The following is a 21,140-nucleotide window of genomic DNA, read 5'->3' as shown; positions in this document are numbered from 1 at the left end:
CACTCACGCCGTCGCCGTGGGACCCCCACGTGACACCGTGACGTCACACCACGTGACACCGTGACGTCACACCACGTGACATCGGATGAGAGAGCCGGCCTCCACCCAAAGCCACATTCAAGATGGCGCTGCTCCACCTCGCGCCGTCGCCGTGGGACCCCTAGCCGTCACGCCACGTGACACCGTGACGTCACACCTCCACCTCGCGCCGTCGCCGTGGGACCCCTAGCCGTCACACCCGCGCATTCCCGCGCATTTCGAACGCGCGTTCACACTCGGTGTAGGTGAAACGCTCGCTCCACCGGGCAGGCAGACGCGGCTTCCGTAGCAATCCAGGCGCTCACCCAACGCGCGTCTCGGGGTTAGTCGGCGTTCCGCTGTAGCCATGCCGTTGTCTTCCCCCACGACGAAGGATTCTAGTGGTTGTATTAAAATGACCAAGTATGCAACCAAGGAAAGCCACGTATTACCAAGCCTAGCCACCAATATGCTTCGCATTCCCCAGGCTTAGCCAAGCTGAGCCTCAGCAATTTTTTAGAGCGCAGCTCTTTGGCGTCCGTTCCTGGGTTTCGTGTCGTCGTCGGCGTCGGCCTCGTAACCAGCTCCGCCCCCAATGTCACGCTTTTCAATTGGTCGAAATGCTCGTGACGTCACAGTGCGCGAATTTCAAATGGGGCCAATTGTACTTTGGCTAGTAACCATGCAACCAATCAAAGGGATCGTATAGTGATGCTGCAACTAAGTTGGACTGAGTTTAGTTAATTGCTTAATTAATCAATTAACCTAATTAATATAGAGGAGAATGAAGAGGTCAGAAGAAAAGAAAAGAAAGACGCGCGCCGCAGCGACAACAGCGTCCGCGGAAGGAGACGCTGCTGAAAAAAACATAAGTACGAAGGCGCGTTCCCACCACCACCACGCACTTCCCCACTCAGTAAGACGTTGCTCGTTTCATATACGTTGTGTCGAACATCCTAGACAGTTCCAACAATTGACAGGTTAATGACAGAACACGATGGATAGAAATGCAAGAATATAAATATGAAATAGCCTAATTAACCTTTCTAGTTAGACCGCATAAATCAATAAAACCGAGAACGAAATTGGTCGAGTTGGGGAATCGAACCAGGGTCTCCGGAGTGCGATACGAGCACGCTAGCCACTCCGTAATGCCAGCTGAATCAACACCACCTAGACTACTCAAGGCCCCTCCACGGAGGCCGTGACGTCACTCCAGTGGCCCGGCAGCCCCCCTCGCCCGCTCCTTTCGGTCGCCACGCATTCGCGTTAGATATGTCTTGGGTGCTTGTTAGGATAAAAACCGGGGTGCGTTTCTTTTTTTTTTTTGTAGTAGAATATAGTGTTTGCGACTCCAAGGCATGCACCGCGAATATGTGAGGCTGCTTTTAGTCTTTACGACAGCATACTGAAACAGTGCCACAAATGCGTTTGTACAAATTGCTTTATTGGAAAGCATGGCTAGAACTGACCCTTTTCATTTCTTGCTTAATGTTTTCATCTTTCTCTCTGCAGCCTTCTTTTGTGCAGAGCTGTGAATCGTATCATTTTGTAGTCTACAAAAGTTGTTCAAAGCTACGTTCGTTGCAGCACGCACTACCTCTCGCACGAGAGTCTCTGTAGGGTGTCCATTTTCGCACGTTTCTGGATCAACATCTCCAATAATAGAGGCGGAAATGGAGCTGACAATGGCACGTTGGTTGTCCGATGAGAGGAAAGAATTTGCATTTTCTCCCGTGGTGAGTTTTTCCACAACAAGGGTTGTAATTAGCACCATATGCACAGTGCATGGTTGCGGGAACTTTAATCCTCCCCTTGATAAGTTGGCAATCATTTTCGTCGATTCAACTTCTATATCCCGATTCTCCAGAATGAGAACGCTGCGGCAAAATGTGCAAGACACCTTCTTGAGAGCTGAATGGGCACAGTATCCAGCGATGTAGGCGACGACTTCCATGTCGTGCTTCGGGCTGGAAATTTCTTCATCAGAGACCAGCACGGAGAAGTTGTGTTGCGGAATTTCTTCCGTGTCGCTCGTGCTGTTGTTCTCTGGCTGCGGAAGCATCAGCAGCTTTTGTAGACGAATTTTCTTTTCTGATTCGAGAAGCTGTCGCACAGAAATGTGATACTGTGCACCAGCAAGCTGACGGTATCGACCGAAGCGATCCTCAAGTGTGTCCGTCTGAAATTTGCCTAGGAGAACATACCTGAATTTCAGGTCTTCTAGGCAGTAACGCGACAACTCAACAAGAGAGTAGCAAGTTAGCCTCAAAGCAGTATGTGTTTCCTTCGTCATGCAGCCACTGGTCATGTTGACACTGCGCCAAGCGTCCAGCCAGTCTACCATGCCGTTCAGGAAAGTCAGCTGTTGATCCACCACCGTAGTCACAGGATTCTGCAGGGAGTCGTTCAGTCGGCGACCTTTGGAAGGGCTCTTTACGTTGACGACCTTCCACCAGTTCGTTATAATGTTGATGAAGAGGGCTGTTGAATTGGCGCTCATGAGTTGGAAGGCTTCGCCACGCATTTCAAGTGCGTTTGCGATAAACGGGTTCATGACGTTTAAAACCAACTTTACATTTTGTCTTTCCATAGGTGTTGGATTGACTGCTTTGGCATTTAGCTTGTAGCCGAACTTTAAGAGCGATGTCTTCTCCGATGAATAAAGCTGTCGCACGGCTTCAAACGATGCAGCTTTCATTCTGGGAGGTCCTACGGGCAGTTCTCCAGACAGGCTCATTTCAGGAAAATAGAAACATGTTCCTTCGTTTTTCTGGTTGATCCAATTATTCCTGACGCATTTGAGTATGTGCACAGGGTCGATGACAAAAAAAAGAGGATGGCTTTTATCGGCTGGGTGGGGATAAACAATGTTCACTTCATGGTTCCTTGAGAAAAGCGACATCATTTTCCGATTGAGCGAGTTGTTATCAGTAACTACAGCTATGACTTTAAGGCCCATAGATTCCACCTCCAAAATTATCTTCTTGCAGTACTCATGTAGGATTTCGGAGTTCATTTTAGAAAATGTGTATCACATCTTTGTTGGCTGACAGGAGCGACTGAACCATGAAAACATGGGCCGTTGTGGCTGCTTCTTGAGAATTGGCTGATGATCCTACTATGCTGCCTCCCTTGTAATCGAAGTACGGCTTGATGTGAATTTCATCAAGCATCAGCACCACAGTCTTTTCGTGCGGCTCCATGCACTTCACCCTTTCTTTGATGTAGGAAAGAAAGTGGGCTTGGTTTTGTTCCTGCATTGGATCGCCTCCATACTTGGAGCAAACGCGGCGCAGTGTTGAAGGATGGGGTAACGTCAACATCGATGCCGACCTCGCAAAGTTATAAGCGTGCGGGGAAATGGAGTGCAGGATGCTAGAAAACACTAAAGTTTCAGCACTGTATCGACGAATGGGGGCAGCGAGTGTGAGAGCAATCTGCTCGTTTAGAAGACGAAACAAGGCACTTTGTTCTTTGGTTGTATCGTTGTCTTCAGACAGTTGATTGAGCAAGGAGCCGATCTGCTGCAGCACTCTCGTTGTTTTTGACGCACTTGTAGCTTCTGGCGTCTCCGTCATGTGATTTTCTAGCTGCTCGAGCATTAAGGACAACGAACGGGTGTCACGCACTGCATCTGGCACTGAGCGTCCACAGGGTAATGAAATAAGCTTAATCATACCTGCTGACACTGAAACTGAGAGATCAGCAAACACTGTAACGGAAAACCTAACATGCGGTGCAGGATTATCCTCGATGCGGAGAAACATTACACAGCGATCGTTCACGCTGACGGTCCAGAACTGACTATTGCAGACAGCAGAAAGTTTGCCCTTCAAGTCTTCAAGTGATGACACTGCATTTCTCTCCTCTTCTTCTCCTTTTGTGTCTATGGAGTTCTTGATTGCCTTGCTCAAGGCCTCGTCTTCCATTCGTGCTCTCTTAGAGGCTGGAGATTCGCGACGAGTACTGCTTGTGCTCAGGTACGCTGGACAGTTAGGGAAAATCGACGGTACGGCATCTGGCACTAGGTGCACCCTCTCGCTGTCAACTGTCACAGTTTTTCCCGACGCTGCATCGAAATGTGACAGCTTTGTGATGAGTTCACTCTCTTGGAAGTGAAGTTCGCAAACCTGCGCCACACGTGAAAACGACTGAATTATCATCGATACATGGACACACTATTTTATGAAACATCTGTTATGATGCAGTTTGACACTGTCCTGAATATTTCTGCTCGTTTACACCGCATTGTCCTTCCGGAAGCGCAATAAAACTGCGAACGTTTTGACCACAAACCATACTTAATTGCTTCAAGAGTTACTAAGCGAGGACGCGAGTCATGCGATGCACAATGTAATGAAATAAATATCGTCTGCTCACCTTGGAGTGTATGCTGGGTGTGAAATCCTTGCGCGGAATTGCTCTAATCCAGGATTGCCTCCGACCTTCATTCTTGGGGAAAGAGAAAACCCGCACTTTGGGCCCATTGTCGTAATTCCCGCGGCATCCCGGAACACAACACCGTCCCATGTCGCACAAAGTGAGGCGTTTGCTTTTGTTCAAAGCCACAGGATTGTTGCACGCAACACTTCCGCAACTATTCTGCACACAGACACACAAGCACGATCGCACACAAACGCAAAGATAGTAAAATAAGACACTTCACCAAAAACGAAAAGAGCGCAAAAAGAATGTCAGCGCAGTGCGACGCAGCACTGAACCTAACCAGAGGAAGCAAGGACAGGCGGGTGGCAAACACGTTCCGACTTGTCAAAAATTTTTGACTCGCCCCGTCCCCCCGTCGCGAGGGCGCCTGCCGGCGACAGGAGAATCGGACAACTAGCGTGACGTAGGCAGTCTGGAGAGGAGGACATGAACAGGCCTTGTCAAGTCAAGGTGGTGTTGGCTGAATGGTTTGGAATGAACAAAGGCGCGTCTAGCTAATACGGCGTCTTCGTTCACTCCCATCTTCCCCCTTTCCCTTACGGCGAGGTGCAGGTGTCTACCCAGATATGCGAGAGAGATACATTTCCTTTCCTCAAAAAATAAATTTACCGTCCAGCAAGGCGTACAGCCGAATTGGCGATGGCGTTCTGTGGACTCCCTGGCAGCGTTGCAAGACGCTGTCGCGTTCCACTCTTACAGGCGAAGCTTAACATGTTAACCACACATCAGTAACACACGCAGACAGCCAATGGACGCGTCATTCGCTGGCAGCACTTGATTCATCATTCACAACCACATTCTTAACGTACGCTCCCTTGCCGCACATGCCAAGGACGTACACAACGATCACATTCTGTGCCATTCCTCTGTACTTTGCTTTGCTGAAACCTGGATGGATCCCGAAGAGCCTCTCGAAATCATAGATTTCCTATACTGCTGTGGTGCTCGCAGAGACCACAACAGAGCGGCGGGAGTCGCTATCTACTTGCGCACAGGTCTCTCTGCAATACCAGTCGAAATGTTTGCCACGTCACATGAAGTTGGCGAACTGTGCGCCGCAAAGTTGCCCAACGGCTTGCTGGTAGTAGCTGCCTACTTCGCCCCTACCGCACTCACGAAAGACGTCGTGCACTTCCTGCAACTCGCATTAACCGTCCATCGATCCACACCGATGTTAGTAGTGGGGGACTTTAATGTTGACATAAAGACAAACAGCAATTTCCTAACACTTATGCGGGAGAACATCCCGTTCCTCTCGCTCGTAACGCGTCCCACGGCTGTGACAACCTCGCGAGGCACTTGGTGTACCAAGTCGAACATATATCAGTCTATTTCTCCGACCACAAAGCTTCCTTCATGACTGTCAAGAACTGTTAGTGGAGTCTTTGTTAAAGGAATACGTGTGAAAAATAAAAAAAAAATTCTGTGATAGCGCATACATGTGTTGCTCGATTTCTTTGCCTCAATCTATCGAAAAGGTGAAACAGCTTATTTGCTGCGCTCAAATTTCGCATTAGGAAGTAACGTAATCGCCGGTAATTTTTTTGTTCTTCTGTTTGGATGCGGAAGCGCCATGAGCGTTCCCCCGAACCCAGGCGTTGTCGCCACCGTGGTCGGTGGATCTCGCGTCTGCTAGCCCCGGAAAGTCTCCTCTTTGAAGTACGGTGTTCGGCTTCTGCTGCTGCCGCGCCTGTTCCGAGACTCAGATCTAGAAAATCCGTTCTTTCCTCTCGTTTCGGCTTCCTCGCTGTCGAACCACCGCGGCCTGTGGCCACCGTGCTTTCTTTTTTCTTGCCTTGCTGGCTCTGCTGGCCTTTCCGCTTGAGACGTCTTTTACATCCTATACCGCCCGTGGCGTGAGCTTCGCCGCACCACTCACACCTGGGCTCCCCACACTCGTGTCCGTCGACGTTGGCACGTTTGCATCCAGGGCACTGCAAAATGGGTTGTGGATCCGGGCAGACGTCTGATCGGTGCCCCTGCAGGTGGCATCTGAAGCACACCTGCTTCGTAGGTTGGTAAGGGTAAACTCTGTACAGTCCTCCCATCACTGCGACTGTCTTGGCCAACGTACCTCGGTCCGTCGAACGCAATGAGCGCTGACTCCGACTTCCCGAGCATTCTTGCGTACTGCACGAATTCCCGGCGTTGCTACTTGGATGCGGTTCCTTAGGATTTCTTGCGTGGTGCCGGCCATCACTCCTTGCACCGCACCCCAGACAGTTCTCTCGGCCGTGGAGCAGCAGGCATTGAACTCGAATTCTTTGTCTCCGAGGCACAACTTCCTCGCCTTTTGCAGGGCTTCTGCCTTCGCGCCATCTGGCGTCCGGACTATTATTATGTTTGAGATGGCTTTCACCGCGACAAGCATGTCGCCGATGTACATCAGGTTGCATTCCTTCACCAGGGCTTAGACTCAAAAGAAAACATTCGACAGAAGTCTGTCTGGTTGGGAAATTTAATGTTAGGAGAAGGTAAGTGACGCCAACCAAGTAAAATACAGGAAAAAAACACGACGTTTCGGGACCGGCTCGGCCCCTTCTTCACGGTGTGACTACGGGCGAGCGCAGCTTGGCTTTTTAAGCCCCTGTGTGGAGGACCTGCGGGTCAATGGCCGCAGCCCATGGACGTAGGATGAGGGGAGAGTCCCCAGGGAACGATTAACATTTTCTCGTGTTTGCTGTATGTGCCACGACTCGAGTAGAAGCCTCCTGCGTGGGTTAGCTTCCGTTTCCAATACAATGGTGCTGTCGAAGTCAATTGGGTGGTCACACCCTTCACAGTGTTCGGCCACGGCGCTGCGTTGACGATTCATGTGACGGACGTCCGCTTTGTGTTGGTTCATCCTTTCCGCGAAGTTCTTCGTTTCCCCTATGTACGACGCCGGGCAGACGGAACACGGAATTTTGTACACGACGCCCTGGGCCTTTTCTCTGGGCTGCCGGTTTTTTGGGCGGTGGAGAAGGCGACCGATAGTGCTGGTCGGTTTGTGCGTTGTCAGCACCCCTTCTTTTCCGAGAATGCGACCGAGCGTCTCGCTCACGCCTCTCACGTAGGGGATGCAAACACGTTTCCGCTTCTGGCATGCGTCTGAGGAAATAATAGACCGGATTTTGTTTTGCCTTTCTTGCTTCCTGATAATGCGCCGGATGAATGAGCTTGGGTAGCCGTTCTTTTGGAGGTCAGAAATGACTCGGTTCTTCTCCTTCCTTTTATCTTCACTTGAGGAACATATGGAGTCGGCTCTCTTCAGTAATGACGTCACGACAGATGCTTTGTGCGGGATGGGATGGTTCGAATCGAAATGTAGGTACCGTCCTGTGTGGGTTGGCTTCCTGTGCACCGAGGACTGCAGGCCTTTGTCGTGCCTTGTAAGTAGGACATCCAGAAAAGGCAGGCTGCCCTGCTGTTCATGTTCAACAGTAAATTGTATGGCCGGTTCAACTGAATTTAGATGACTCTGGAGGTTTTCTATCTCTGAGGTTTTCACCACACAAAAGCAGTCGTCTACATAACGGAGGAATAACTTTGGCTTGGGATTAAAGGAGGAGAGGGCCCGGCTTTCGACGTCTTCCATGGTTAGGTACCAGGGCTTGTATGTAATCGCTGGGCTTGAAATCTCCCACTCTTAGGTTGTCGCTCTTCGGTCGGAATACGATTTTGTATCCTCCTTTCGGGAGCTGTGCGAAATCTCGCCTGTTACCAGCGAGTGTCTTCAGTTGGTTGTTTACAGCGGACGCCGGTGGCGCGTTCGGGACCATGACGTTCGGTCCCGGCGTCCCAGGTTTCTGCTGCTGCTTCTCGCTCGTTCTGACTGGAGTCTTGTTTGACTCGGAAGGTGTACTTGCCTGACCGGTAGCTTCCCTGTCCTTCTGGGCTCTGCGCTCCACTAATTCCTTCATCACTCGCCACGGGGTCTCGTTGACTGGGTAGACTCTTGGATCTTGCGGTCCCCTCGTAGCTCCAGCGTTGTTGGTGCTTGCAAGCTCCATGGCTTGGGGCTGGTCCGTACCCGGGTTATTAAGCATGAAATGCTTTTAGCCCCCGTTGTCGGCAGTGTGGTGACGTCACGCCGAGACCGAGTGCCATCATCCGGGCACTGAAATCCAGTCATCCGGGCTCTGAAACGAGAACATCCGGGCACCGTACGAGACTTAACGAGATTTGTGTTGTTGTTGTGACTGAGAGAAGGATGAAGAGGAAATTGCACGGGCCTGCTACTGGCTCGAGCTAAGCCACCACCGCTGCCACGTGCAGATAGAGGAGAGTTAAAAGATCAGAGGAAAGAGAAAAAAGGAAAGAAAAGACGCGCGTCGCAGCAACAACTGCGTCCGCCGGAGCGGACGCTGCTCAAAAAGAAACGGCCGAAGCCGCGCTCGCCGAAGCGAGAACAGATACTCCCGTTTACTTAACGAGATTTGACGAGTTTTAACGAGACTCTGTAAGCCCTCCTACGCGACCGGCATGCAAGCGCCGGTTGGTCTCCAAAGGAGTCACAAAAAATAACTGCTGCCAGTGCCTTCTCAATGTTTATCAAGATATCATTCGCTGTGCGTTTGATAACGCATGGAATTATAATTTCCGATTTCTAATAACACGTGCAAAAAGCACATAAATGCCACGATACACTTCGTTGTCATACGTGATCTCTTAGGGGCTTCGCGCATCGAAGCAAAGCCGCGCAGACGCACAGGGGCCCGGGGGAGAAGCGCTGCGTTCAAAGGGCAAGGCATCGCGCCGAACGGGTGGTGGCGTTCCTCCCTTCCATTACGGTGTGGTTCGGGTGTCCACCGAGATGGCAGAGAATTACTGCGCCATTTCCTTTCCTCAAAAAACCTTGCGTTCAAATGGCAAGGCATCACGCTGAACGGGTGGTGGCGTTCCTCCCCTTCCTGAACGGTGCGGTTCGGGTGTCCACCGAGATGACATTAGGCCCGTAAACATTTCATGCTTACTCTACTCTCGGTTACGGGAGAGGCAGAGATTTTTTTCAATAACCGGGGCTGTAATATGTGTGCCGCAGCGAATGTTTATGCCATGCCGCCGTCGAGGCTGCTCACCCCGGTAGGGCCAGCGAAGCCCATGCGTCTCCTGCTTCGGCCACGGCCGACGCTACGTCGGCGTTAGGTTTAGCGTGAGTCTCGCCGCCTCAAGGTTTCAAAGTCTCGTAAGTGGGAAAATATTCTACTCGCAGAGATAAAATTGGTGTCCAGATGGTCCTCGTAACTTCACGGAACACATCCAGTAAACATTTTGCATTAAACTGGAGTTTTCCGGTCAAGAACAATGAGGATTCAGGGAGCCCACGCAGAGCACGTCCGCGTTCCCGCGTAGTTGGGCGTCCCCCCTCGAGTTTTAAGGTTTGTAGTTTTTGACAAGAGAGCACTTATAAGCAAGGAATGGTTTGGTTTATGCTTTGTGGGGGTTTAATGTCCTAAAGCGACTCGGGCTATGAGGGGCGTCGTAGTGGAGGGCTCCGGAAATTTCGGCCACCTGGGGTTCTTTAACGCGCACTGACATCGCACAGTACACGGACCTCTAGAATTTCACCTCCATTGAAATTCGGCCGCCGCGGCCGGGATCGAATCGGTGTCTTTCGGGTCAGCAGCCGAGTGCCATAACCACAGAGCCACCAAGGCGGCGCATGGAAAGGGTTCCGCTTTCATAGACGTTTGCTACAAGGAAACACGACCCAACACGACCTTTATCTTCCTGAATAAATTCCGAAATATAAGGCAACCACTAGGATTCGTAATCAGGCCTGCCTTGATACCCGCAAAGCAACAAAATAAAAAAAGTGGAGTCAAACTGTGTGGAAAGAAAGAAAAATCCCAGCCGCTTACTTTCGGACGAGAGGTTGGGGTTGTCGAAGTGATAAACGCGATGACGACGCCTCGCATGAGTGACAGACACGCCGAGTAAACAGCCGATGGATGGAAGGTGAGGGTACTCCGTGCGGCCTCCACCGTAGGGAGGAGACCGGAGCAGAGCCGGCAGCTTTGCACATTACTGTCTGTGTACTTGCCCAGCAAAGCGGTCTGCGGACGCCGCCAACAACGCGAAACTATCCATTGGCTACTGCAGCCCTCGCTCTAATGAAGCTGGACATGCTCTGTCGATCACTGCATGCGTCGTCCGAAGCCAAGCCCGCTCACAAAGCAGCGGCTGGGCGGCTCCGCTGCAGTGTGACGCAGATGGGAGTCGAGGGAAAGGGCAGTTCCAAGACAACCAGCTTGTACGCGCACCGTTTCAGCGAAGCGCGAGCTTCGTCGTCGGGGCATGCAGTGCGGGGGAGATGGCCGAGAGAGGTTAGGCGGCGCACAGGGGAGAATGCGAACAGCCCGCTTGTTAGTCACCCCACCTCCTGTTATTATCCTCGCTGGCCACCTTTTCGAGCGGAGAACGGAGATTCTTCGAACCGATCGCCACGGCACCTGCACCGCAGAAAGCACCCGCGAGTCGTAAGGCGCGCTGAGGCGTCTGTGTGGACGCGGTCGATAAGCCGTGGGAAAATTGTCACGGCAACCAATGAGAAAGTATCCGTGCAAGGAGCGCATGCCAGGGTTGGGATTTTTGTGCCAGAGTTTTGCGTGAGCAGCAGGCCTCATCCGGACAACACTGCAGTTATAGCCTCTCTAGGGTAACGATACAGAACCACCCAGGTGCGCAGTCCGTAGCAGAACTTTACAGGATGCATGAGGTCGACGGAAACAAAGGTTATTGCAGCGCTGTCTCGCAACGACAGAGTCGCCTGATGCTCATATTCCAGCGGATGGAACATGCACGTCTGCTCAGTACTTGCACGACTTCGCCGAAATAACTTTTCTTCCCTGAAGACCTGATGTCATCATCAGCCTGACTGTTCCCTCTGCACGACAGAGGCCTCTCCCGTGTATCTCCAATTAACCCTGTCCTGTGCCAGCTGCGGCCACCGTTTCCTCGCAAATTTCTTAATTTCATCCGCTCACCTACCCTCATGCCGCCCCCTGCTAGGCTTGCCTTCTCTTGGAATCCACTCCGTTACCCTTAAGGACGAGTGGTTACCTTGCCTTCGCATTACATGCAGTGCCGAAGCCCATTTATTCCTCTTGATTTCGACAAGGGTCCAACTAACCCGCTTTTCTGCCGTGACCCACTCTGCCCTCTCCCCATCTCCACAGCTCGCTGCGCTGCTAGTAAACCTAAGTTTAACTTTTTCCGTTAGCCTCCACGTTTCTCCTCCGCAGGTGAACCCCGGTAAGACACCTTTTACATACTTTTCTCTTGAGGGATCTTGGTAAACTGCCATTCATGATCTCAGAGAACCTGCCATATGCGCTCCACCTCATTCCTATTCTTCCGGTTATTTCCCTCTCATGATCCGAATCAGCGGTCCCTACCTGACCGAAGTACACGTATTCCCTTACCACTTCCAGCACCTCGCTACCAATCGTAAACTGCTGTTGCCTTGCGAGACTGTTGAACATTACTTTGGTTTCCTACGTATTCATTTTTAGATCCACCGTTTTGCTCTGCCTGTCTGAATCATTGATCGTGTTTTTCAGTTCATAGCCTCAGTGATTTAGCATGGCAATATCATCAGCGAATCGCAGATTATTTAGGCATTCTACAACAGATCTTATCCCCAACTGTTCCCAATTCAGGGCTTTGAATATATCCTGTAAACAGGCCGTGAATAGTATTGGCGAGATCGTGCCTTCCTGCCTAACCACCTTACTTATTGTAATTTTATTGCTGACTTTATGGAGTACTATGGTGGGTGTGCTTCCGCTATAGATATCTTCCAGTATTTTTTGCATAAGACTCTTGCACCGTGATTCCAAAATGCTTTCATGATTGCTGAGGTTTTCAATGAGCCAAATGTTTTCTCGTTATCAATGAAGGCTATATGGAGAGGTGGGATATAGATGGATATATAGATATGTTTATTTGAGTGTGCCTCAAGAGCCAAGTGGTCTAAACGAGCGCACACTATGTCAGATACATCAGAATGAACATTTAAAACCAGGCATGAAAACAACAATTACGCAGATGTGTCCATGTCAATAAACGTTCTGTTATACAGGGTTTGTAAACGAGTCATTGGAAAGATGGCGTGCACATCGGGATAAAATGTGTCAGAACATTTTGCACTTTTTGCATGCGGCATACGAAAATTCAGCGACATCAGTAATGTCCCACAGTTGATGAAACCGCGCACGACTTTTTGCAGAAACTGCATGTCACGTACGAGTCGCCTGTCGCCAAGGGTACACATATTGAGGTCTGGCAACAGAGAATCATAGTCGTAGAAACGACGGCGAGCAATATATCTATCATAAAAGATGCGTATGAACTTACGCTAGACATTTTCAATTTTCGTGCAATAGGCGACAGATACGCTGTTCCAGGCTGCTGACGCGAACTTAAGACGCGGTCTCACAAGGGCACAGTATAGAGTGCGTAGACATTCGTGCCGTCGAAATTTTTTTGTTAATCTAGAGATAAGACCAATATGCCTCAATGCGCGCAACACAAATAAATTTACATGCATTCTAAAATCAAGCCTTGAGTCAATAACAACACCAAGGTCTCGTACATGGGCCATACGAGAAATATGACCCGCCAAGAGTGTATAATCAAACGTAACTGTGTCGCGTTTCCAAGTTAGAGACAGGACGGAAGTCTTCTTAATATTCAGTTTTAAGTGATTCATCAAACATCAATTCTCGAGGTTGTTAATGTCAGCTTGCAATTGGCGGCAGTCCTCAATACCTCCCAAATATTACGGAATAATTTGAAATCATCTTCGAAGAGCAAAATTCTCGAGTTCTTGACATATAACGGAAAATCATTAACAATCACTAAAAACAACAGCGGTCCTAAGTTGGAGTCTTGAAGCACTCCCGAAGATGATAGAAATTCGTTGGACACACAGCCGGAAAATCGGACCATGTTGCGGCTGCTGCCAAGGTAGCTTTTGAGCCACCTGCAGTACATGGGGCAAAGTCCGTATTTTTCCATCTTCATCAGAAATATTCATCAGAAATATTATACGAATTTCTCTATCACCTGATAGTGTGAATATGGTCTACTGTCGAGTGTCCTTTACGAAAGCTTGCCTGATGATTTGGTTGATTCAAGCATAAGGTCGTCCTGATTCTATTAGCGATTACTTTAGGAAATACCTCGTAGGCAACGGAGAGTAAGCAGATCGGTCTGTAATTTTTGAGGCCCTTGACATATACTTTTTTACGGATTAAGACGATGTTAGCGTTCCTCGAAGCTCCTGGAACGCTCGACGTCATGAGGCATTGCGTGTACAGGATGGCTAGTTTTTCTAGCACAATCTCTCCTCCATCGTTAAAGAGATCTGCTGTTACCTGATCCTCACCAGCTGCATTCCCCGTTTACATTGCTCATAAGGTTTTCTTTCGTGCCTGGTTGGTTACTGGCGGAGTGTCCCATTGCTGTGCACTACTGCCTCTCTCGTTAACGTTCTGATTACATTCGCTGCGCTATAGGTTTGTGTAGGACTTTCCGGCTACTATGATAGTTTGTCATGTTGTTCAGGTGAGCTTGGAGGAAGCGCAAATGGCAGACGAAGAACACAGCCTCGATAGCTAGAGGGGGCATAGGGGAAATAGTGGAAGTCCCTGTACGGCTGACAAAAGCGCGTAGCACTGCTTTGCCTATAAGCATTCTGCAAGCGACGCGCCGTTCTTCCCCACAACGCAGTGGCCGTAATATCGCTCCATTTGGTCACTGGTAATTTATCGTCCACGTATTGCGCGCACCGCTCACGTTCGCGCAACAGCTGTTCGGAGCAGTTTTCGAGCGGCCACGAAACCGGCAAAAGAAATTGGCGATGGAAGGGGCGAGGATGTCGCGCGCCCACTTGGAACGCGCAGCAAAAGCCGTGGCCTCAAAAGTGCGCACCACTTGTGTGGTGTATGTGCAAGACACGTTTCGAATCACTTCGCCTTGCGATCCTGTGCAGCTGCAGTTGTTCTTCGGGCTTTTTTAGGTGGTGTTATTGTGATAAGTCTTTGGGAGTAGGCGCTGGTCGAGAGAGGAGGAAGGAAGAATAAATAAAGTCGGGGGAGTGCGTTGATTTCGACGAACAGGCTCGGCCCACTCAGGGTTCACCGCCGGCGTAGCGATCGGCGTCTTCGTCGGAAGTTCAGCTGACTGCGTCGTAAATAACTTTGACCCAGTTTTAGGAAACGGCCCGGTAACGCACGTTGAATGGGCGCGGCTAAGCGAAGTGCTGGCTCCTGTAGAGTCCGCTCCTATACGGCTAGACCCCCCTTATCTCCTATATGACCCGCGGTGCCTACGACGAGGTAGCAGCACGATTCATAGATTACGCACGAGCATATAAGAAATAAAAACAATGTAAATAAGGCCAAGCTCAGAGGTCTGGTTGCCTATCTAAAGAGCAGTGCTTGTATGGATTTTTCTCCTGTTTACATGCTTTGGCTAACTTCTTGAATATCAAACAGCATCCAGGTCACGTGAGTGGAATATGTTGCTACTAATGATCTGCTCTGGCCACTTCCGGTCTAGACGTTGGAAAACCAATTGCGCGGATTTTCTAACTGCATGACCTGAGAAACTGCTAGTCCGCCCACGACTGCATCCTGTTGCACCAGTTTTTGTACTGTAAAGAAGGAAAGTGATGAAGAACAAACGGACATAAACGAATTTACTGCCACACGCGTGTGGGGTCTGAGACCTGACTGCTGCGCAGCTGTTTTCCCGTAACGTAAATTTCAGGTTGAGTGACGCGCCTCGTGCTGAAGCATCCAAAGTATTCATTTTCGTTCTCGCAGCTATTCTGCCTAGAAACCTTTATTGCATCCTTTAGGCACAGTGGAGGAGGCTCGCAGGGGTGTTACAGTGTCTCTAAACTCAGCTCCGTAACGAACCTCGCACTGAGCGGACCCCTGCAATGCACGCTTGCTTCTCACTCACAAAGAAAACGGCGCGAAACAAAAGAGATACATACACGAAACATGAAAACTCCGCTGCGGCGAGGTCCACCATAGCTCGCGGAGCGGAGCTTACGTGTTTCCTCACATATCCCTCGATGCCCCAAGAGTACACCGTGCCCGAGAGCAGTTTGGTTCCATCTTCAGTGTAACATTTCCTTCGAACGCGTGCGAACCTGCTAAAGGGCATCCCTCGGTCGACCGCAAATGCTTCCGCATGAGCGACGCAACTTGGTCGTTTTCAAACCACACCGTACGGCCTCCTGAAGGACGAGCGCTTTCCAGTATGCGCATGTGGCCGAGCCGTTATTCCGGCGGAAGCACGGCCGCCGGAAATACGCGAGAAAGGCTGCGTCAGACCCACGGCGTGAAACGGGTTCCTTGCCTTGCACCGCCCAACAATGGCCCTGAGTTGTGCACCGGCGTGAAACTCCGTGTGATTTTGACTTATTTTCCCTTTAATGTGTCATAAAAAAGAGAGAAAATAAAATGCAGCCAACAGTAGGCGCATATGAGCGCCATGTCCTGGATCTCGAAACGGGATGAATTGACCTTTTTCTTTCTGCGGTTTCGAGCGAACTGTCAGTGCCCGCGTCAAGAGGCGATAGCGGGAGACGCGCCTAACATATCCGCAGGGGTTTGGAAACCAGTAGGAATCCACAAAAATAAGAGCATAACACGTGGAGAAAGCAAAGCACGGAAAACGAACGCGTCACCGTGCCGGAAATTTGCCTTGCTCCGACGCAACCCCCAAGCCCTTCTTCGTCCTATCACCGCTTGGAGCTGTTTCTAAAAACCCTTTCTCCTTTTCCCTCCCTCTCCCTCCTGAGCGTCACGCTCAACCTTGCATCTCTTTCTCTCGCGCACGATTTAATCGTGATTTATGGCAGCCGGTTTTTCGGAACACCCTGCGCACACGGTTGCGGCCCATTCCCCCCTTCCTCCCTCCTTCGCACTCGCCACCGAGAAATGTGAACAGAATGGAGGCAGAACAAGGTAGAGGGTGCGGCTAGGGGAGAAAGTGCTGAAATAAGTGGGGCCCACTCCTCCCTTATTTCTCTCTCGCCCAAATGCGCTACGTGGATGCACTATTTCTTCGTCCTGTTCTCTCGCCTTTAGTGGTTCTCCAGAGTTCTCCACACCTCGACGAAAATTAACACGGAATGGCTTCTTTTTTTTTTTCCCCCCGTTCTTCATATCTTCTTTTTTCTCGTCCGAAACTGGCGCTTTTACGGCTGTAGGTAACATGTCAGATGATGTAAAAGAGGAGAGAGAGGCCTCCTCCCCCCCCCCCCCCCCCCCCCCACACACACACACTGGCAAGGCAGGCAGTGTGGAAGAAACGAGAGCGCGGTGAAAAGCACCAAGTTAGGTGGTAAAAAAAGTACTACAGGGGGAAACCGGATGGGCGGGTAAGGTAGAGGAGGGAGGGAGAGTGCTGGGCCTCTTATCTGAATTGGTTCGCTACAGGGCGGTCGACGATGCCGGCGATGAGCTAATACACGCCGAGTGCCCTCGATTAGGTTTCTCTTTTGCCCACCCCTTTCACGCCGTATCTTACCTTTTTTATTTTTGCCTGCGAGCTTGTTACGAGGACACTTAAACGGGCGGAGAGTGGACGCCTAAATTTGTTTTACCTTGCTTCGCTTTGTCTTTCTTTATTTTTAAAAGCGTACGCTACCCTCTTGCGCAGTTCGGACAATTCGTGTATCGCTTATGTGGCGCCGTGTCTAGTACTTCAGATCGAAATCGACTATTTCATTCCCCCCTTCCCATCTCAGTGTCTGTCTGTGCGGGGTCTTTCCTTTTTCATTATACGAGGCTTCCATGTTTGTTGATCCTGCAGAACTTGTGCCCTATCATTTCTCTCCATTTTCACTCTCTTTTTTTTTCGCATGTTTTCCTGTTTCTTTTTTGTTTGCAGCGAATGCGAACTCTGTTCTTTTCTTCCCTCACCTTCAGCGCGCCGTTCCTTGCCGGACGCGCCGTCTTCGATTGCAGGCTGTGGAAGGGACTCCCCTTGGCCAGCCGCTGCGGATAGCGGAGCCCGTGTGGCAGCGAAACTTGAGAGGCGGGGTGAAAGCATCTGCTCCGGTGACTGAGTTTGGGGGGTTTGGCTTTAGTTAATTTCTCCTTTTATTTTTGCCTCCCTTATCGTGGCCCGTAGCGGGGCGAAGGCTGCGGCCGAGGCCTCGCAGATAACTCGACATGCATGTAATTAGCGGTGATTACACGCTTGCACGTGGCTGTTAACCCCCCTTCGCTGCTTTCGCAGAAAATCTTCCGGCCGAGATTGCGGACCTCTTTTACTGCATGGTTGCACAGACGTTGTGGCTGTCGTAGTATACCTGCTTTACGCGCGCCGCATCTCTACGCAGGGGTCAGCTTTGTAAAGTGGTGCAACTTCCAGCGTCTCTATGCTCTTGTTGCCACTCCTGCAGGTCAGAGCGGCTCGTGTAGGTGGGATGTTGTTTGGTATTAGCGCGATTCCAGTGTGCACATTCGAGATTAGAGCCAGTCCAAATCAGTCAAAAGGCAGTTCCTATCAACTTTCGACAAGAGCGAGGCTTTCAGACAAGAGCAACACTATAGCGAGAACACCGTGTCTGTCGGTGTACCGGCAGCGACCAGGGACATGAGAGAGAGAGAGAGAGAGAGAGAGAGAGAGAGAGAGAGAGAGAGAGAGAGAGAAGACTTTTATTTGAATTGAGGAAGGTTGCTCGAGCAACTTGGGTGGCACCCCTAGTCCAAGGCGCCACTGGCTTTAGCTGACTGACGGACTTGCTGAACCAACTTAAGTTGCTGATCCAGGGTCTCGCTGGTCAGGGCCACCTCCCACTGCTCATTTGTCGGGTTGGATACAGGGACATGAGAAGCGGCCACTCTAGCCTCGGTGGTCGGTATTTAGTGTTGCAAATCTGGTGCGGCGTCCGTGTTCGCACAAAATAAATAAAGCAAGTTTCTAACCACTTTTCACTTCGCCTGGGGTGGCCGACAAATGAAATTACAAACTCTACGTGACGGCATACTTTCAAGTCCTCTTGCATCGCAATCAAACCATCCCAAAGAACGGAAACGGAGAAAGCAGCTACGCTTGCCATCCAGCCGAGACACAGGGCGACGAACGCAACAGAACCGGGGGCGACAGGGAGGAAGGCCTCGTCCCTTCTTGCACGCCTTCCGGTGTAGCACAATAAGAGCTGCTGAGGGCGCGTTTCCCGTTTCTGCGGTGTCCGTGACGCATATCAGTCAGCATAAAGTGACGTCACTGAAATGCGCCACACTGAGTAGTCCGAACAGCGACGTAACGAGTGACGGTGTACTGTACTAGAAACTAAGAAAAATAGTAATGAATAAACAATATTATACTCACAACCGTTAACAGCTGCCGCGGAATCTTACTTTACGCTGTGGTAACCCGTCCTGTGAGTTTTTTGTTTATTTTTGGGAGGCCATGCAAAGGCATATGATTTTCTCTACAGCGCCTAATAACCCGCATACGTCCTACGCTCTCACGGCCGCAGACCAGATGGGTTTTTTTTGGACAAGCAGAGCCCTTTACACTACTGCGCTATTGTTAACAAGATTTTAGATGCTTTTAGGAAGCATGGAGAGGGACTAACATTTACTTTTGAGACACCGGATAACGACGAACTTCAGTTTCTAGATATTCGAGTGAAGTTGGGCAGAGATCATACTTGTTGGATGTACGCCCCTCGTGTTCAGAAGCAACTCTTTCCTTTCGACTCTACTCATTCGAAGGTGATAAAAAGAGGCATAGTTACTTTGTGTCTGGATTCGGCGCTTGAGAAATCGTGCGTCCATGAGATGCTGTCTAGCTTTAAGAACCAATTGGCTAGAATTTTGTCTGCGGGCTACCCCTTGTCGGTCGTGACTTCTGTTGCAGAAGCTTGCGTGAAAAAAGTGAAGGCATGCACAGCGAACTCCAAGAAGAAAGAGAGGGACATGAACCTGCGACCGGAAGTTGCCCCCTACCTACACAAGGTGTCGCATAACATGAAGAAGGTTGCGAACAGGTATGGGGTGCCGCTCGTTTTTTCGGCTCCGGTGAAGCTGTCAAAGTTGTGCCCTCGTATTTCCGGAAGCGAAACAAGGAGAAGCGGGTGTGGAAAGGAGCACACTACGCCCTATGTGCAATGCGCTTCTGAGGTGGTATACGAGCTGCCACTTTCATGTGGAAAAGTGTACATCGGTCAAACGGGGCGATGTATTAACGACCGGCTAGGGGAGCACCAAAGGAATTTAAAGAACAAAGAGAATGTGCACTTGGTTAGGCACTGCCAGTCATGCGTGACATGTTCGCCACGTTTCGATAGTGTTCGAATCCTAGGCAGAAGCAAGTATAAAACGGCACGTGAACTCCTGGAGGCCTTCCACATAAAGGAAAAAGCAGATTGCTGCATTAGTGATGTATCCGTTTTTTTTTTTTACGCTTCAGAATTCAACCTTTTTGCGGCAATATGATAAGCTGTTATTTCTTGGCACGTGTTTGTTATGGTTTTCTTTCTGTAGTGCGCAGATGCGTGAGCCATTTCAAGCTCGAAATCTTTTCGCAGTAAACCAGTTGTGAGTGCAGCGTTCGTCCGTGTTTTTTGCGTGTTCCTTCTCTGTGTGTGTGTGTGTGCTTCTTCGCTGCAATATGAATAAAAAAAACAGATGGATAGATAGCATTACTTTTCGCCGCAGGAAAAAACACGGTTTCTCGGCCACGACCGACGACGGCAGCGCCCTGCAAGTCCATTCAGAATCGAAGGATACCGGGAGTATGAGCGGGGCCACCGGATAATGTGCGTGGAGGGACGCGACTTCGATGGCTCGGAATTTCTAAAACTGCGCAGCCATTTGCTGCTGTAAACGACAGTGAGCCAGAAACCGCCCGCGGCAACTGGGCTGTGAACAGAGCGCTGCGACTCGCTGGATGCTGTTCTGGGCAGCTTGAAAGCTCCAGTAGGCGCCTAGCCCACGCTAGCGACGACGTTGTATAGGAAGAAATCATTTGTGTAAAATTACCTTCCAAGCATCCACTTTGTCCGTAATGTGAGCAAAGATCTTGGCGTCTCAGCTCGCACCTTAACGCTGCGTTTGGCTCCAAGAAAAGGGAATAAAGATTCAGTTTTCTCTGTTCTGGTGCTGAGCGCTAAACTGTGTACATCACATCGGCTGTCTATAAAACTGCGGACGACGAATTTTGCTCGCGCGCGCGTGCCGGCACATTTTCTCGTCTTCGCGCTTTGTCGCCTTCCGGAGGAACCATCAGTCACCGTCTTTGCTCTTCGCTTTTTGTCCCGCAGCTGCCTCTTCGCGTCTGCTTAGGCAGGGCGAAATGAAAAAGATTCGAAAAGAAAGGAAAAAGTAACCTCGTAATGGCTCACTAGATTGAGCGCGCTATCGAGCGTTCAGCGCGGAGCATATATATCTCTCGGCACACATATAACGCCAACAAAATGTGCTCGCCAACCCTTGCCGGAAGACTTTAACATTTTTAGAGCGCTCGCAGTCTACGCGATGTCGAGCTTTTCGGCCCCTTTATCTATTTATGTTCTTTCCACAGTGTCATTCTATCTCTCTTTCTCTGCCTACCTCATGAGAGCCTGTTCTCTCCTTCCCCCTCGGACGTCCAGGTCACGCTGCAGGGCGTTGAGTGAAGACGGCTTAACCCTTCCGGGCGCAGATCCTTCT

The 21,140-nt window shown here is 50.3% G+C and overlaps 3 protein-coding genes across 5 annotated transcripts in view; 1 reads left to right on the top strand and 2 right to left on the bottom strand.

Moving 5' to 3' along the window:
• Positions 1-21,140, top strand: part of LOC149365232 (lactadherin-like) — a 194,220-nt gene that overhangs the window by 45,021 nt on the left and 128,059 nt on the right. The gene's annotated exons all lie outside the window — the stretch shown is intronic.
• Positions 1,347-3,051, bottom strand: LOC149365235 (uncharacterized). Its single transcript, XM_089579463.1, has one exon. It carries the CDS (start codon positions 3,035-3,037, stop codon positions 1,496-1,498), a length of 1,542 nt encoding a protein of 513 aa, XP_089435589.1. The 5' UTR covers positions 3,038-3,051; the 3' UTR covers positions 1,347-1,495.
• On the bottom strand, positions 2,943-4,812 carry LOC149365234 (uncharacterized). The gene is made up of 2 exons (XM_089579581.1): positions 4,402-4,812; positions 2,943-4,151 (listed from the first exon to the last, which is right to left on the bottom strand). The coding sequence occupies exons 1-2, from the start codon at positions 4,549-4,551 to the stop codon at positions 3,039-3,041; spliced, it is 1,263 nt and encodes a 420-aa protein (XP_089435707.1). The 5' UTR covers positions 4,552-4,812; the 3' UTR covers positions 2,943-3,038.

Source organism: Amblyomma mixtum, chromosome 1 (assembly GCF_055824585.1).
Source record: "Amblyomma mixtum isolate Tamu chromosome 1, ASM5582458v1, whole genome shotgun sequence".
Classification (NCBI taxonomy): Eukaryota; Metazoa; Arthropoda; class Arachnida; order Ixodida; family Ixodidae; genus Amblyomma; species Amblyomma mixtum.
The sequence above is the reverse complement of the archived record's forward strand: the minus strand, read 5'-3'. Positions and strand labels throughout refer to the sequence as shown.

What these genes read in the sequence shown, in the direction of transcription:
- LOC149365235 (XM_089579463.1), bottom strand. Translation starts at nt 3,037, where the DNA reads ATGAACTCCGAAATCCTACATGAGTACTGCAAGAAGATAATTTTGGAG.
- LOC149365234 (XM_089579581.1), bottom strand. Translation starts at nt 4,551, where the DNA reads ATGGGACGGTGTTGTGTTCCGGGATGCCGCGGGAATTACGACAATGGG. An exon ending in CACCCAGCATACACTCCAAG is followed by an intron (nt 4,152 to 4,401) that starts GTGAGCAGACGA and finishes CGTGTGGCGCAG; the next exon opens with GTTTGCGAACTTCACTTCCA.